Source organism: Macaca thibetana, chromosome 14, assembly GCF_024542745.1.
Source record: "Macaca thibetana thibetana isolate TM-01 chromosome 14, ASM2454274v1, whole genome shotgun sequence".
Classification (NCBI taxonomy): Eukaryota; Metazoa; Chordata; class Mammalia; order Primates; family Cercopithecidae; genus Macaca; species Macaca thibetana.
Genome location: NC_065591.1, coordinates 68037489 through 68056372, shown reverse-complemented (window position 1 = coordinate 68056372; position 18884 = coordinate 68037489). Strand labels below are relative to the sequence as shown.

Genomic DNA, 18884 nt, shown 5'->3' with positions numbered 1-18884 from the left:
TTTAGGAAAGCATTTCCTCTTTCTCCACCTCCTGCCCACAGCTCAAATGATCCTAAAGCACCTTGGACTTACTTCTTTTGTTCTTTTAATGGTTTATCAGTATTGTTTTCAATATTTTTATTGATACATAATAGATGTATATATTTTGGGGGTACATGTGATAATTTAATACATTCATATAATTTGTAAAGATTGAATCAGTATAATTGGGATATCTGTCACATTAAATATTTGTCTTTTCTTTATGCTATAAATATTCAAATTATTTTCTTCTGTTTTGAAATATATAATACATTATTGTAAACTATAGTCACCCTACTGATCTATCTAACACTAGGTTTTATTTCTTCCATCAAACTGTGTGTTTGTACCCATTAATCAAGCTCTCTTCATCTCCCTTCCCTCCTGCTCTTCCTGTCCTCTGGTAACCACCAATCTGCTCTCTATCTTCATGAGATCCAGTTTTTAAGCTCCCACATACGATATTTTTCTTTCTGTGCTTGGCTTATTTCACTTAACACAATGACCTCCAGTTCCATACATTTTGCTGCAAATGACAGAATTTGATTCTTTTTTATGGCTGAATAATATTCCATTGTGTATATGTACCACATATTCTTTATCCATTCATCTGTTAATGGATACTTAAATGGATTCTGTATTTTGACTGCTGTGAATAGTGTTGCAATAAACATGGGAATGCAGGTATCTCTTTGATGTATTGGTTTCCTTTTGGATAAGTACCCAGTCCTGGAATTGCTGGATCATATGGTGGTTCTATTTTTAGTTTTTTATGGAACCTCCATAAAGTTTTCCATAGTGGCTGTACTAATTTACATTTTCACTAACAGTGTATAAGGGTTCCCCTTTGTCCACATTCTTTCCAGCATTCATTATTCCCTATCTTTTTGATAAAGACCTTTTTAAAAATATTTATTTATTTATTTATTTTTATTTTTATTTTTTTTTGAGACAGAGTCTTACTCTGTTGCCCATGCTGGAGTGCAGTGGCACAATCATGGCTCACTGAAGCCTTGACTTCCCAGGCTCAAGCAATTCTCCTATCTAAGCGTCCTGAGTAGCTGGGACTACAGGCATCCACCACCATGCCCAGCTAAGTTTTTGTGTATATTTTGTAGAGACAGAGTTTCACCATATTGCCCATGCTGGTCTCAAACTTCTGGACTCAAGTGATCCACCTGCCTTGGCTTCCCAAAGTTCTCGGACTATAGGCAGGAGCCACCACACCCAGCCTATAAAAGCCATTTTAACTGGGATACCTTGCACGTATTGCTATAATTGCATTGCTCTCCCAGGATGGGAACTTTTACTTGTCTTTCTTAACCACTAGGTTGTGAGACCACAAATTAAGAGGAAGGTCCCTGGACTTACTCATTGCTTTATCCTCAGAAAAATAAAGAGTGTTGAAATGTCATCACTGCAGTGAAGTGTTGTCAGTGAAGGGGAGCTCTAGTTTCCAATGAAGTTCCATGGGTGTTGCCTGGAGCCCCAGTAGCACCATGGAATCATTCACCTCCCTCCCTTCTCACCCCTGGAATCCCAACTTCAACAAATAGCAAGATGATTTCCTTCCTTGGGAGCTATCCCAGCAAGTGGAGCATTTCAATAAACAAATAATAAGTGTGGAACAAATGGAAGAGGGAAATGTGAGACCCCAAGAGGAGGATTGGAATGAGACTTGGCAAGAGGCTGTGAATACATCCAAGGCTGATAGATTTATTATTGAGAAGTTTGTTTTTCCTCATGGATCTTTCCTACCTCCAGTATAACAGCACGCAGGGCGGGACATAAAGCCAAAGTGATCTGGAGGAAGCAGGACACCTAAATTCATTTGACTTGGAAAGAGCTTTAAATTTTTACATTCTGTCTTCAAACACAGAGTTTCCCAATGGTCTTAGGGGGATGCGTGTACATTTATGCACATGTTCATCCTAGATTTTTGTTTCTTTCTCACAACATGCACACACATACATGCACACACACTTGGATACGCAGAGATTGATTTTTTAAAAACAATCACATTCCCATGCTTCTCCAAGAAATTAGGTAGAAAAGAGACCCTTAAACTTCTTTTTTAAATTTTTTCTGGAGCTCAGGAGGATTTAGGCATTCCAGATTCTCATATTTCTCCAAGGTGAACCAAATGTTTCACTTCCATATTTCAGGGTCCCATTTCTTCCCATTTAATGCTCTAACTTTCCTGTAAGAAACTTGAGGCACCTGTGATTTCTACGAACATTGTAATTCTGCACCCACAGGATTAAAATTTGGGTTTGACTTTCAATGATCTTAGTCCCATAGCTATAATAGATTATATATTATATAATTAATGTCAATATTAATATAATTAACCTATTTATATATAGTTTTGTATATTAGTTATAAATACATATATATTTTAAAGCTATAATGGAAGCTCTCTGGTTCTCTGAACACGCCTAGAACTGAGAGTTTAGAATGCTGAGCTTGAATTTTTTTTTTTTATAAGAACTTTGGCACCGTCAGAAGCAACTGATTCATCTTAAAATCCTTGGTCACAATTCTCACCTTAGTAGTGCATTTCAGCAGCCATTTGGTCTTCCAAAGACTTGCCTTTGAAGGCATTTCATCCCAGTTATTCACAAGGTGCTAGTTTAAGTAACTTTTGCTATTGCGTGCCATGGACTGCCGTGGACAGTTGTTGGGAAATACAGTTTGCCGACCTCCAAATATCCTTGTATATTCTTGTTTGTCCCAAACAGCAAGGACTAACCATTTTCTGACCCTGAATAGTTTATATAATTAGTCACAAAAGCAGTTAGGTAGGTAGGTCAAGGTGACCACAATGTGCAGCAATTCGCTCTCCAGGGAAAGGAGACTGGCTTGTGAACTGCTTGCTATAAAAGGTTCTGCCCTTAGCCCACGATTCCTTGGTGACATGACAGCCCCAAGGCACGCATAGCTGCCATCTGGGCCATTGTATTGACTCGTGGGATTTGAGGGCAAGGAAACTCGCTCTACCATGCTCTTGGCCCTTTTGTTTGCTATACTATCTTTTTCTGATCCACTGGGTCTTGCCTACTTTCAGCTCCCATAGAGTTGTGTCAAGCCAATTTGGAGTCCTGTTACTCTTTGTCATCTTCCATGAGGTTGGAACTCTTCCCTGATACAGTATCCCATTTTCTACTGGCAATGAAGTCATCATTGAATTCAAGCCCACTCAGGTCATATTACAATCCCAGATTCCTATCATGGAGGGTCAGTTTCCCATGACCGCTTTCATATCAAGTATTATATCAGCAGCTTCCTGTCAGGAAAACACATCATTCTAGATCTGTGCTGTCCAACACGGTAGCCATTAACCACGTGTGGCTATTAACATTTAAGTATTAAAATTAAGCAAAATTATATGTTACAAATTATATATCTTGAACAGGGCTCTGGGGCCCCTGGCTATATGCCAGGTACTGTCTTTTTAGTAACTGGATCTGATGGATCCTGGGAAGTTCCAGGGAATTCTAAGAGGCAGGGGGAGGGGGTGGGCGGGATGGCTGGTGCAGTGGCAACAGGGTACCCAGGGAGCTTGGGGGTGGTTACTATTTACTAGCCAGTATAGAAATATTTCAACACTTTAATAACCAATACAGTCGAACGTACCTAATGCAGTCCTGTTGGCCGGGGTTATGACTATGTAAATGTTATTCATAATTAAGCCATATAGGGGTCTGTGAGTATATTTCCATTCTTGTTAAGATTTCAGTTTCTCCTACATTAATAATTGCCTTTTTGTTTTCTTTTGCTTAGTTTCTGTATCTCCATCACTAAGTCTTCTCTCAAATTCTTTGAAAGAACAGTATGATGACCAAATCTGTCAGGTCCAGCTATATCTCAGGCATTATGATGGCTTAACTATGGCTATCCATCAGATCCAGCTACTAAAAAGACAGTACCTGGCATATAGCCAGGGGCCCCAGAACCCTGTTCAAGAGGCCAGCGTTTGTTCAGATCAGTCAGTTTCTGTGCCAGTCAGCAGCCTCCAGTCCCTCCTGGGCACTGCCTTTGGCTCCCCTAAAAAGGCTGACCTGAGCCTTGCTTGCTACACCTACCTGGCCCAGAGCCCCGCATGAGAACCATCCTGAGACTGTTCTGGTGCCACCTGGCTGCCAGGTAATAGCCAGCTACCCTCACTTCCCACATATCAGCCCCTGTCCCTGCGTGTTCCACCTGCCCCCAGGAGGCTCAAACCTCACCAGGAGAGACAGCAGCCCCGGAAGAGATGTTGGTATCTCAGAGGACAAATACATTTTAATGACTTCTGTGGTCATAATGTATAAACACTGCAAAATGATTAACCAAAAATTGTTAAATAATTGTAGATACAATTATATTAGATAATGGAGGAGGGAAGCGCTATTAGAGAAACCTTCCATTGTTCAAAGTCAGTAGATAATGTCTGAACCTTGGTGTTTCAGGAATACCCTTAAAAAAAAAAAAAAAAAAGACTAGGTCTATAATAAAAAGTGACGAACTCTGCTTGAGGGGATTGGAACTGGTTCACAGAGAAAGGGGTGTTTGAGCTGGGTCTTGAAGAGAGTATAGAAGTTCTCAGTTCCACAAAGGTTGAACTCTAAGGTGAGTGGGTATCTTAAAGGAAGAAAATTCTTGGGCAAGGGTGGTGAAGAATAATAGGAAGTACAAAGGCACAAAAGCATGGGAGCATCATTTTGGGGACAAACAATGAACTGTCCCATGGAGTGAGAAGTTCAGGAGCCATGTTAGGAGAAGACAATGGTAGAAATAAAGCAGAGACAGAAGTTTGTGACCAGAGCCCAGCAGCCTCCAATGTAGCCCAAGTGGTCCCCTTCCTCAAATTGGTGGCAGCATAACAGGTACAAATCCGAAAAGCAATTTGGAAATACACATCAGAAACCTTGAAAATGTTTCTATCCTCTATCCCAGTGATCCTACTCCTGGGGATTGTTCCTGAGAAAATACAATTTTTAAACCATAGAGTGAGCAGCACACACTGGTATTTTTTTTTTTTTTTTTTTGCATCATTATGGGAAATAGTGAAAAACTGCACAAAAACAAAAGTTTCATCAGAGGAGAATACTTAAGTAAAAGATAGCAAATTCACCCAGTGAATAATAAATATGCAGACTGGTATGCCTGTCATAATTTAGGTGGGCTCACCCAGCGGGCCTGCTGGGCCCAGTACCATAGGATGGTACTAATGCCATCCCCATCTTACAGATGCGGCTCAAAGAGATAGAATGATCTGCTCAGGGCTAGCTGGCTTCAAAGTAGAGGAGCTGAGATTCCAACCCACGTCAACATGATGGCAGAGCAGTCGGTGCTTTTCCTCTGCCACATGATGCCAGTTGTCGATGATGATCATGTTACCTGTGGAAAGTCCCTTTACATGACCCCTGGCATATTTCTTCAGTCTTGGGAGAACAATGCTAAGCCAGTGTGGACACGAGGGGCTGGCAATAAGTAGCAAAAGAGAAAAAAACTGTATGATACAAGGCTAAGCAATAAAAACAGAATACGTAGTTGTATCAGAAATAAAAGCGGTCAGAAAAATTATGCTCATGGACAACAGCAGGAAGGGGTAAGGAGAAATGGAAACAGATAATGTGTGAGTGGGTGCTCTCTTTCCTCTTTCTCTTATTGAAGTTTCCGTTCTTAACACTGTATTATTTGCACAATAAAAAAACAATTCACAATGAAAGATAGAAAGACAGAAAATACGAGTCCCGGGGGTGGCCCACGGCCATGCCTTGAGTCCAGCTGCAGCTCTAGGATTTCCAAAGCCATTCTGACAGCAGCACTCATAAAGAAGAAGCTAGTTCCTTTTGGATGAAGGGGGGAAGGAGAAAAATGTAGCGTGTGACCCATGCCAAGAGGCTTAAGTTCCTTGCCATCATGCTCCAGGGTTGGTGTCATTGCCACATCTGATCAAGCTCTTACCCTGGCTGGGGAGGTGTGCCTGTGACCTGGCACTTCCCAGTTCAAGAATTTTTGCATCTAATGGTATTGTTGATCCCTGTTCATTTGTTTCACCTCTGCTGGCTGGGGCTTGGGTTTGGCTTTGCTGGAGGAAGGGCCAATGTGGGATTCTCTCTAACTGAGGAACAGAGGCCAAGATGACTTTAGCCAGCAAAGAGAACAGTGAAACAGCAACATTTATGCCTGGGGTGCAGTGATTTTTCTTTGGTTCATGCTCACACCCCATACCTCATTTGATTTTATTCTACCCTTTAGATCACCATTCCTTTCCAGATTTCATACATTTGCCTATGCTGGTCTCTCTGTCTGGAATGCCCTGTCTCATTCTTCCTGACAGAGCTAAGCCCTGCCCATCCTTCAATACCACTTCATTGATGAACCTTTTTCCAATCTCCTTTTGGGGAATGAATCATTCTATCCTCTGGCTCCCAAAACACTTGATTTGTATCTTTCCTATGGCAATTGCATTTGTCTACAGCACATTATAATTATTTATGCCCATGTCTGTTTCTCCTACTAAATGGTGAGCTTCTCAAGGTGGCCAAGAAATATGTCTTATCCAACTCTGATCCCTCACACAATGTCTGGCATGTGGTAGGTGCTCAATCAATGTATGGAATGACATTAATTTACAATGGTTGAATTCTTCCTCTTTCTATGCATGGGCTCTCTGGGAAAGCTGTTGAGATTATAGGCAGATGACCAATTGGTTTTTATGTCCATTTGAAAGAGGCAGGAAGAGGAAGAGAGTTAAAGCTATCTGTGGATCCATATTCCAGAGATTTCAGCCAGTGCTCCTTAGGGGGATGATAACTGGAATAATAACTAACACGTGCAGAGGCTCTTACTTACACTTTCACACCCATTAACTCAGTTGAGTCACACAAGGGCTCATGGAGGTAGGTTGGTTGGGCAGTATTTGGCCTGTTCCAGTGTTACAGCTGAGGAAACCAAGGCTCAGAAAAATGAAGTGATTTGCAAGATTACATCAACTCAAAGTAGGGCTGGGACTCAAACCCAGATCTGTTGACTCCAAATTCCATGCTCTTGGAAATGCTGAGGTGACAAGGGCACAAGCAACTCTTCTCCTTGATAAAGGTTTGCAGAAGGAAGAAAGGAAGCCTGTGGTTAACCTTGATGAAGTATACTTGCACCAGGCCCCAGTTGTTACCCTCATACATATTTACCTCTCATCCAGGGCAGAGACCATGCCTTCTCCATCATTTCTCTCTCCAAAGTTCAGGTCTTTGGCAAGCCTCACACTTTTGCTGGGTCTTGATTTTCAGGTCTAAAATGAGGAGGCTGAGCTAGAAGTTTAAATTGGGTCACATTCACACTGGCACCCAACACAAAGCCTGGCGCACAGTTTCCATCACCCTCTCCATGGATGACTCCCAGTTCCAACACTAGAGGCCTCCAGGACTCCAGCTGACATGATGCAGTGTGTACCCTGCACGTTGCAGCCTCTTCCCAGGCTGGCTGTGGAAACTGAGCCTCCTCCAGACAGCAGGGCTGCTCCGCTCACGCGGATCAAGTCCGGAGCCTCATTAGTCATGTCAGATGACATAGTTAACACTTGGGGCCGGTACAGCCAGTTCATCAAAAGCTCCTATGTGCCTGGCTCCATCACCGCAGCTGAGGAACTACTGTATGTGGAGTAGGCAGTACATCAGAGGAACAGCGCCAGAGTGCTTCCAAATTGGTTTTGATTAATTGCATAGACCTGTCTTTAATTGGTGCCAGTGCAGCAGCCAGAGAACTTATGGGAAAGCAGGATGTTATGCTTTCATTCCCTGAAGTCCCATAAAGCAATGAAAGATGAGGAACAGAATCACTGCTCGTTGAAAATTCATAGACCGTGCAGACCTAGAAAACACAAATAAGTATCTGAATTGAAACCTAACCTCATTTTCCCAACTCATTGGAAGCCATGCATGTTCCCCTCTGCCCTGCCTGCCTGCCGAGATATGCAGCTGAGCAAAAGGTGTGATTTCTAAGAAACAAGTGCTTTAGCACAGAGACAGCATCCTCACCGCTCCCTCCTGGAATCGATGCCTGGAGGTATTTGGGAAGGTGCCTCCCCTCAGAAACGCCTCTCTTCAGCCCATCTCCATCCTATGAACTGTTACCAGAGACTGATTCACTTTGGGTGAAGCATTCATTCACACATTCATTCTTTCTTTTCTACCTCTTGGAGATTTAAGACATATGTATTGACCACGTACTAAATACAAAGCACTGTTCTGGTGTCATAAGGAATATAGTAGAATGAAAAAAACAAAAAAAAAAAGATGCTTTTCCCAGGAAAATTATTATATAGGAGAAAAGAGAGGACAGATGAACTGATGCATGATGAGTGACATCACATAAAAGAGGAACCATTGGGATTTGGCATCAAGAAGACTTGCGTTCAAATCTCAGTTCTGTTTCTTCTTACTGAGCCACCTCAGATAATCACTTTAATTCTCTAAGTTCCTCTCTTTTTGGGAGGCTGGAGTGCAGTGGTGCAATCACAGCTTACTGCAGCCTCCAACTCCTGGGCTCAAGTGATCCTCCCATCTCAGCCTCCCGAGTAGCTAGGGCTACAGACATGCACTACCACACCCAACTTTTTCTTATTTTTTTTTTTTTTTTTTTAGAGATAGGGGTCTTACTCTGTTGCCCAGGCTGGTCTTGAACTCCTGGGTTCAAGTGATCCTCCTGCCTCAGCCTCCCAAAGTGCTGGGATTACAGGCATGAGCCACTGAGTCTGGCCTGAGTTTTAATTATAGAATAAAATAATGATACTTACTGCACATGTCGACTGTGAGACTTGTAAGAATGAGCAGGGTGGAAAGTACCCAGCACAGGGCCTGGCACTGATCAATAAATTGTTGCCAATTCCAAATAAGCATCACTAGTGAGGCTCTGATAGGGTGCTGGGTGACAGTTCAGTATTCAAGGAACAAACTATTACTGATCACAGACTCTATGCCAGGTTCTATCCTGGACATTAGGGATTTAGATAGGAAGCTCAGTCCTGCCCTTGAATGAGACTGAGGTCCACTAGGGAGTCACAGTGATTTAAGGTGGTAAGAATGGCAAAGTGTCACAGGTGTGTTCACAGAAGTCTACTCAGGGAGCAGTGAGGAGAAAAGGAGATACGGGTCACCTCTACCTGGGAAATCAGGATAGATTCGCCTAAAGAGGCAATGCTGGAACTACGTCCTGACACATAAGAGGATTTTCATTTATAGATAAAGAAGGAAGCATTTTCCATGAACAAGGCCACAGTTTCCTTCCTTTTGTTCCTAGAGCAATCAGGGGTTACCCCCAGAGAATCTTGGAATTAGCTGTTCTCTTTGTATAGAAAGTTCTTCCCCTAAATTTTCCCAAAGCTGGCTCCTTGACATTTATAACCCGATATTTTATTTTTTCGTTTGTTTATTGTATATCTCTCCTACTAGAATGACAGGTCCGTGAGAGCCTGAGATCCTGGCTATATTTTCCTCCACTCTGTTACCACATCTAGAACATTGCCTGGCATATAGTAGGCATTCAGTATACATTTGTTGCATAAATAAACAACAGGAGGCACAGGAGGGCATACTGAAATTGAGGACCTATTCTAAGCACACTGCCTGGCACGTAGCGGACACTGAATTTTCTTTCGTAAAATTAAATAATGGGAAATGCCTGAAGCATAGGCCAGAGGAACTGAAGTGGAAGGTAATAGAAGAGGTGGCCTCTGAGCTGCACCTGGGAAGAATGACAATGTGATAGGGATGCTAGGAAGGGGATCGGGAGGATTAAATCATAGAACTTTTAAGTCCCTTCCAATCTTGAGCTTCTGAGAATTTCTCCCGAACAAATAATCTCTTGTCACCCTTCCTGATCCCCTCACTCACACCCCTCCTTTCCACTCCACCCTGTCTGGAGGCTGTAAGGACATCTGACGCACCATTTCCTGCCAATGTAAATCATAGACTGCTGTGTGATACTCATTCGCAGGTTTTACCATCCCCAGATGGAGATGGCCCCAAATCTCAGGGTGGAGGCCTCAAGCAAAGCCAGCCTTACCACAGGGTGGCAAATAAGGGGGAACTGTTTACCCACCAGCACCTTCCTGGCCCTGCTCCCAGATAATTTTATTTCCTCTGGTCCTGGATCTGCTCCTTAGTTGGATGCACCTCAGTTCACTTGCTGGAGCACTGATGTGTGACTGTTTAACTGCTGCTGCTTCCTGTCCCAGGGATCCTGGGCTTCAGGGAGCATGGGAAAGAGACAAGAAAGAGAGCTTTATATGAGGTAAGCCTTGACAGTAATCATAAAAGTCAAAGACTAACTTACACTTAGATAGTGCTTCACAGTTTACAAAGCCCTAGAGGACCCCTATTCATCCTTCAAGGCCCAAACAAATGTTACCTCTTTTCACTAACCTTCAACTCTCCCAGGCAGAGCTAATCCTTTCCTCCACACTTGATAAAACCTCCATGATAGCCCTTACTGCTTTGTAATAAACGTATCTGTGTACGTGTCTCGTTTCCTCCACTAAACCATCAGAACCCTGGGGACAGATCTCTTTTCTCCCAGTAAAACACATTTCTTTCTTTCTTAAAAAGTAATTTTAATGTTCATTATACATATTTTCTAACTATAAAAATAATATTTACAGTTATAATAATAAAATTATATATATAAAAGCATAATGAAGCAAATTGAAAATCACTTATAATTTCATCACCCAGATCAAACCACTGGTAACGTTTTGGATATATCTTGAGGGCTTTTTTTTAGCATACAGAAAGTAAAAATGGGACCATATAATGCATGTGGTTTTATAGTCTGATTTTATCACCTATCTTATTGTGAACATCTTCAAACATCATTGACAGTTCTTTAAAAACATCATCTTAAATAGCTGCATTATTTCTTTTTCTTTTTTCTTTTTTTTTTTTTTTTGAGACGGAGTCTGGCTCTGTCGCCCGGGCTGGAGTGCAGTGGCCGGATCTCGGCTCACTGCAAGCTCCGCCTCCCGGGTTCACGCCATTCTCCTGCCTCAGCCTCCTGAGTAGCTGGGACTACAGGTGCCCGCCACCTCGCCCGGCTAGTTTTTTGTATTTTTTAGTAGAGATGGGGTTTCACCGTATTAGCCAGGATGGTCTTGATCTCCTGACCTCGTGATCCGCCCATCTCGGCCTCCCAAAGTGCTGGGATTACAGGCTTGAGCCACCGCGCCCGGCCAGCTGCATTATTTCTCTTAATGAGTATGCCATAATTTTCTTAACAATTTCTCCATTGTGGGGTATTTGGGTTATTTCCTTCTTTTTACTATTTTCACAAATAAGTCTGCAATGAATAGCTGTTACATAAATCTTTGTCTGCATCTCTGTTTTCCTAAGAAAGATTCCTAAGAAATCTTCCTAGAAGATTCATTCCTAGGTCAACTGGTTTAAATTTTTTTTTTTTTTTTTTTTTTTTTTTTTGAGAGGGAGTCTTGCTCTGTCGCCCAGGCTGGAGTGCAGTGGCACGATCTCAGCTCACTGCAAACTCCACCTCCCGGGTTCAAGCGAGGCTTCTGCCTCAGCCTCCTGGGTAGCTGGGATTACAGGCATGCACCACCATACCCAGCTAATTTTTGTATTTTTAGTAGCGATGGAGTTTTACCATGTTGACCAGGCTGGTCTCGAACTCCTGACTTGTGATCTGCTCACCTTGGCCTCCCAAAGTGTTGGGATTACAGGTGTGAGCCACTGCGCCCAGCCCGCTTTAAACTCTTTAAAGCTTCGTGATGCTCATTGCCAAATTGCTCTGAGAAAAAAATATCAATTTATAAATTTCACCAACGCAACAACATGTCTCACCTGACCAACATTATAATCCCATTTGTATCTTTACCAAGTCCAGTGTCCTTTTCACAATGTCTCACAAGTTAAGTAATTTTTCTTAAACACAGCAGAAATTATACAACCAAACTTAGAGGTATCCTCTTCCAAGATGTCAACCTGGGTGGGCATATTTATTTATTTATTAATTCATTTTATTTTTTTGAGACAGAGTCTCACTCTGTAGCCCAGGCTGGAGTGCAGTGGTGCTATCTCGGCTCACTGCAAGCTCCGCCTCCGAGGTTCACGCCATTCTCCTGCCTCAGCCTCCCAAGTAGCTGGGACTACAGGCGCGCACCTCCACGCCCGGCTAATTTCTTGTATTTTTAGTAGAAACGGGGTTTCACTGTGTTAGCCAGGATGGTCTCAATCTCCTGACCTTGTGATCCACCCACCTCAGCCTCCTAAAGTGCTGGGATTACAGGCGTGAGCCACCGCGCCTGGCCCGGCATATTTATTTAAACAGTGCTTCCACTGCTTTAAACATTTCTTTTTTATTTGAAAATTGGCTGCAAAGCAGACAACACATTTTTTTGCATCTAAATTACAATACTCTCTGTCTTCAGGGAATGATTTTTGATTTTTGGCAATAGTCAAAAGTCACTTGAAGTTCGTGAGATGAGAAGCTACAGCTGGGTTTGGGGTCAGAAATGAAGTGCAGTATTACAGTAATGAGATTGAGGTCTTTTGCAACTTGTAAAGCAAGTCCCAGAGGAGTTCTGGGCAGTAGTGGCATCATCAGAATAAAGGCTGAGCCTTTTAGCATGACCATTCCAAAGCGGCTGCACTCAGGTGGAGGAATGACTCTAGCACACAGTTATGGAACCTCCTCTCATGACTTCATCGTTACTCTGTGGATAGCCCCAGGACCAGGTGTCAACTTATTTCAGAACTGAACTCCAGGCCAGGTGTGGTGGCTCACATCTATAGTCCCGGCATTTTGGGAGGCCTAGGTGGGTGGATTGCTTGAGCCCAGGAGTTTGAGGCCAGAGTGGGCAACATGGTGAAACCCTGACTCTATAAAAAATGCAAAAATTAGCGGGCATGGTGATACATGCCTATAGGCCCAGCTACTCAGGAGGCTGAGGTGGGAGGATCACCTGAGCCCAGGAGGTAGAGGCTACAGTGAGCTGTGATTGAACCACTGCATTGTAGCCTCAGTGACATAGGGAGAGCCTGTCTCAAAAAAAGTAAAAAAGAACTGATCTCCAGACCAGGCATGGTGGCTAATGCCTGTAATTCTAGCACTTTGGGAGACTGAAGTAAGAGGATCACTGGAGCCCAGGAGTTCAAGACCAGCCAGGGCAACATAGTGAGACCCTGTCTCTACAAAAAAAAATTTTTTTTAAATTAATTAGCCAGGCATGGTAGCATGCACCTGTTGTCCTAGCTACTTGGAAGGCTGAGGCAGGAGGATCACTGGAGGCTGCAGCGAGCTACAATCCACTGCACTACAGCCTGGACAACAGTACTGATCTGATCTCCTTCCCTCTTCTTTCTTCCTCAAGTCCACTCGGACCTGATGTGACTCCAAGACAATATTTTAGAGGGGCAGTTTAAGGGGAGGGCGGAACATGGCATGGCAATGGAAAGAGCCTTCAGACTTCAGTCAGAAAGAAATGAGTCTGTTGTGTGGCTCAGCCTGTGCCTTTTGCCAGCTGTGTGATAGGTCCCATTAGTAAAGGAGGATGCTACCTACTTCCAAGGACTGTTTGGGAAAATGGAGAATATACATATAACCACACGTAGACACACAAACACGCACAGGCATACCAAATAGCTAATGCTTATTGAGTACCGACTCCATGCCAAATACATACTGTGCTTCCTATGCACATGGCAGACCCTGTTGACTGGCTACCCAAAAGTCATTTGCTCCTTGTTACCTACCACTGCAGCTCCCTTGGGCCAATGAGATTTAATAGAACTCTGCTGGGAGTTACTGGGAGAGCTTTTGCTTTCCTGATGAAACAGGACTGCTGAGTCTGAACTGTCTGTGCCTCCCAACCCCTGCTTGCCTTGAACTTGGAGGTGAGGGCTGGGTGTCACAGTCATCTTGTAACCAAGATGGAAAGACCAAAGTAGCACCTTTGGAATTCTTGTTATGCTAGAAAATAACTACCTATTTAAGTCACTGTTAGTTATCATTACTTGCAGCTAAAAATATTGCAATATACATGCATAAAAAGTGTCCACACATAATCAATGCTCAATAAAGGGTAGCTATTTATACTCATTAAAGTTCCCATCCTGTAGAGACTTGAAATGCCTTCTTTTTCTTCAGTTAGACCTCAGTCATCCCCATTGATCCCCTGCGCCTTTGCAGGGCACCTACTCAGGACCAGGCTTTGTGCAAGATGCACAGGGTAAGAGGTGCCCCCAATCTAAGGAAGGAAGTGAAAAGCCTGAGAGTATGCCAGTCTCTGCTAAGACATGGCCCAAACCCAGAAGGACTCAACAGGTAAGTCCTACCGTGGCCTGGGCTTCCTCCTTCTGCCTGAGGCAGACCAAAGATTATGCGTGGGATGCTTGGTACGTCCCCTTCACTGCCCACCTCCTGCAGAAGCTTGGAGATGCTTCTGGGTGGTGGAGGAAATGCTTATTGACTTCCACATCTTTCCAGCCAAATGCTCCTACCAGGGGCTCCCAGTCTCAAGACAGCCTGGCTTCACCTGCTTGCTGTTTACGCCCATAGGAAACAGCAGGAATCTTTTTCAGAATATTTGCTCCAGCAAAAATTGTCCATAAAGGCTAACAATGGAGAGAAGGCAGACGTACTGAGCTACCTTTTAGATGCCTGGATGTCCCACATGGGATTTTATAGAGAAACAGATTGAACACAAAACCTATTTCCGCACTTAAAGTTGTATGGCTTTAAGCAGTTTAGACAACTTTTCTGAGCTTCAGTTTTCTTATTTGTAAAATGGAGATGGCTGGTCCAAAGGTAGTGAGTTATCTCAATCGATTGTTCACAGTCAATCACAGATTGAACTCCTCGTTCTACTCCTTCCCTCTTTCTCACTACTAAACTTAACTAGTCTAAAATAAATAAATAAATAAACAAACAAAATGGAGATGTGACAGCCAATTTTGTGTGTTCACTTGACTGAGTCCTGGGGTACTCAGATAGATTGGAAAACATTATTTCTGGGTGTGTCTGTGGGGATGTTTCTGGAAGAGATTAGCATTTGAATTGGTAGACTGAGTAACGAAGAGGCACCCCTTCATTAGGATGTGCATGGACATCATCCAATTCATTGAGGACCTGAATAGAACAAAAAGATAGGAGAAGGGCAAATTTGTTCTTGCTTCTTGAGCTGTGACATCTATCTTCTCCTGCCCTTGTGCACCAGCACTCCTGGCTCTTCGGCCTTTGGACTCAGACTGGAGTTTACACCTGGTTTTGGCTGGGCATGGTGGCTCATGCTGATAATCCCAGAGCTTTGGGAGGCCAAGGCAGGAGGATCCCTTGAGACAAGGAGTTCAAGACCAGCCTGGGCAACATAGTGAGGTTCCGTCTCTACAAAAAATAAAAATAAAAAATTATTTGGGCATGGTGGCACATGCCTGTAGTCCCACCTACTCAGGAGGCTGAGGCGGGAGGACTGCTTGAGCCCAGGAATGCAAGGCTGCAGTGAGCTAAAATCGTGCCACTATACTCCAGCCTGGGTGCCAGAACAATATCCTGTTTCTAAACAAACAAACAAACAAACAACAAAACCCACTAAACTCTAGTTCTCAGGTCTTCGTCTTTGGGCTTGGACTAGAACACCACCATTGGCTTTCCTGGGCTCCAGCTTGCAAATGGCAGTTCAAAGGACTTCTCAGCCTCCATAATCACAATAAATCATATGACAGAATAAATCTATTTACATATATCTCCTAATGGTCCTATTTCTCTGGAGAACCCTAATACAGGAGATTATGTCTACCTCCAAGGCCGGGAGTGGTGACTCATGCCTGTAATCCCAGCACTTTGGGAAACCGAGGCAGGCAGATCATGAGGTCAGGGTTCCAAACCAGCTTGACCAACATGGTGAAACCCTGTCTCTACTAAAAATACAGAAATTAGCCGGGTGTGGTGGCACGCGCCTGTCTCCTTTTCATGGAAGAAAAGCAGACTGCCCTTTCTAATAGTGCGATGTATTTTATCCCATGTATTTTATATATCTATATATATATAAATAAAATAGAAGGCATAATAAAGGATAATAAAGGAACAGAATAGTATGGAGGAGAAAGAGTTGGGAAATTTGAAAAAGAACCATATAGAACTTCCAGAAATAAAAACATAATTACTAAAATTAAAGACTCAAAGATGAGTTAACCTACATATTCGAGCTAGCTGAAGAGGGAATCTGAAGAGACATTTTGAGGACATGACCCAAAATGGAGTAAAGAGAGATAAACAGAGAAAATCTGAACAAGAATTTAAGAGAAATGAAGAATAAAAAGAGAGAGCCAAACAGATGTCTCATAGGAGTTCCAGAAAGATTTAACAGAGGGACCGGGTGCAGTGGCTCATGCCTGTAATCCCAGCACTTTGGGAGGCTGAGGTGGGCAGATCACCTGAGGTCAGGAGTTCGAGACCAATCTGGTCAAATGGTGAAACCCTGGCTCTACTAAAAATACAAAAATTAGCCAGGCGTGGTGGCGTGCACCTGTAATCCCAGCTGCTCGGGAGACTGAGCCAAGAGAATCACTTGAACCCAGGAGGCGGAGGTTGCAGTGAGCTGACATTGCGCCATTGCACTCCAGCATCGGCGACAAGGGTGTGAGACTCCATCTCAAAAAAAAAAAAAAAAAAGGGCTAGGCGCAGTGGCTCACGCCTGCAATCCCAGCACTTTGGGAGGCTGAGGCAGGAGGATTATCTGAGGTCAGGAGTTCAGGACCAACCTGGCCAACATGGTGAAACCCTGTCTCTACTGAAAAATACAAAAATTAGCTGGGCGTGGTGGCAGCTGCCTGTAATCCCAGCTAATCGGGAGGCTAAGATGGGAATTGCTTGAACCTGGGAGGCGGAGGTGGCAGTGAGCAGAGATCACGCCAATGCACTCCAGCCTGGGTGACCAGAGCGAAACTCCATCTCAAAAAAACCCAAAGATTTAACAGAGGGAATGGTGGAAAATCATTATTTAAAATATTATGGGGTTCTTCAGAGAAACAGGAAACAGAACCAACAAGATGTGTGTGTGTGTGTGTGTGTGTGTGTGTGTGTGTGTGTGTACAGAGAGAGAGAGAGATTTATTATAAGGAATTGGCTCACGCAATTATGGAGGCTGAGAAGTTCCAAGATCTGTACCTGGCAAGCTGTAGACCCAGGAGAGCCAACAGTGACTTTCCAGCCTGTGTCCAGAGGCCTGAGGAAAAGGAGAGCCAGTGGTGTAAGTTCCAGTTCAAAATCCTGCAGTCTTGAGACCCAAAAAAAAGAGCTGATGTTTCAGTTTGAGTCTGGAGGCAGGAAAAGACTGATGTCCTATTTCGAGCAGCCAGGTAGGAGGAGTTTCCTCTTACTTGCAGGAGAGTCAGCCTTTTTGTTCCATTCAGGCCTTCAACAATTGAATGAGGCCCCTTCGCATTATTAGAAAGGGCAGTCTGCTTTACTCAGCCTATTGATTCAAATGTTAACGCATCCAGAAACACCCTCCCAGACACACCCAGAATAATTGTGTGACCAAATATCTGGGCACCCCGTGGCCCAGTCAAATTGACAAATACAATTAACCATCATGAATTATTGATAATATTCCAAAACTGGAGAAACATACCAAGACAGTAAATAAACAGTCCAGGCACGGTGGCTCATGCCGGTAATCCCAGCACTTTGGGAGGCCAAGGTGGGTGGATCATTTGAGGTCAGGAGTTCGAGATCAGCCTGGCCAACATGGTGAAACCCCATCTCTACTAAAAATACAAAAATTAGCCAGGCAGTGGTGGTGCATGCCTGTAATCCCAGTTACTCAGGAGGCTGAGGCAGGAGAATCACTTGAACCTGGGAGGTAGAGGTTACAGTGAGCTGAGATTGTGCCACTGCACTACAGCCTGGGTGACAGAGTGAGACCCTGTCTCAAGTAAAATAAAATAAAATAAAATAAAATAAAATAAAATAATAAATAATTACATGACTAGTCACATACTGATGAAACTGCAGAACCACAAGGCAAATACAAAAGTCTGCAGTGACAAGGGTCAGATTATCAAAAGGAATGTTAACTACAATGAAATCAGCTTTCTCATCAGCAACATGGGAACCAGGAGACAGTAGGATAATATCTTCAAAGTGTGCACAAAAAACAGATCTCAAACCAGAATCCTATACACAGTCAAATTAACAAGTGAGAGCCAAACTTACAGACATTTTCTGATGAACAAAGACAGTTTACCTCACAGAAACTTGCTGGAAGTATTTTAACACATTAACAGATACACTTCTATAAGAAAATTGAGGCCGGGTGCGGTGGCTCAAGCCTGTAATTCCAGCACTTTGGGAGGCCGAGACGGGTGGATCATGAGGTCAGGAGATCGAGACCATCCTGGCTAACATGGTGAAACCCCGTCTCTACTAAAAAATACAAAAAACTAGCCGGGCGAGGTGGTGGGCGCCTGTAGTCCCAGCTACTTGGGAGGCTGAGGCAGGAGAATGATGTAAACCTGGGAGGCAGAGCTCGCAGTGAGTTGAGATCTGGCCACTGCACTCCAGCCTGGGCGACAGAGCGAGACTCCATCTCAAAAAAAAAAAAAAAAGAAAAGAAAAGAAAATTGAATTCAGGCTGGGCATGGTGGCTCATGCCTATAATCCTAGCACTTTAGGAGGCTGAGGTGGGAGGATCGCTTGAGGTCAGGCGTTCAAGACCAACCTGGCCAGCATAGCAAGACCAACTCCATTAAAAAAAATTTTTTTTAAAGAAAATTGAGGCCAGGCACAGTGGCTCACACCTGTAATCCCAGCACTTTGGGAGGCCGAGGCAGGCAGATCACCTGAGCTCAGGAGTTCGAGACCACCCTGG

At 43.6% G+C, this 18884-nt stretch overlaps 1 protein-coding gene across 1 annotated transcript in view; it reads right to left on the bottom strand.

Annotated features, from left to right (window-relative positions):
- Positions 1-6614: 6614 nt before the first annotated feature.
- GVQW3 (GVQW motif containing 3) overlaps positions 6615-18884 on the bottom strand; it is a 29058-nt gene continuing 16788 nt past the window's right edge. Inside the window, exon 3 of the mRNA XM_050756462.1 lies at positions 6615-7878. Coding sequence (XP_050612419.1) covers positions 7639-7878 — 240 coding nt within the window. The 3' untranslated portion in view covers positions 6615-7638. The remainder of the gene's footprint in view (positions 7879-18884) is intronic.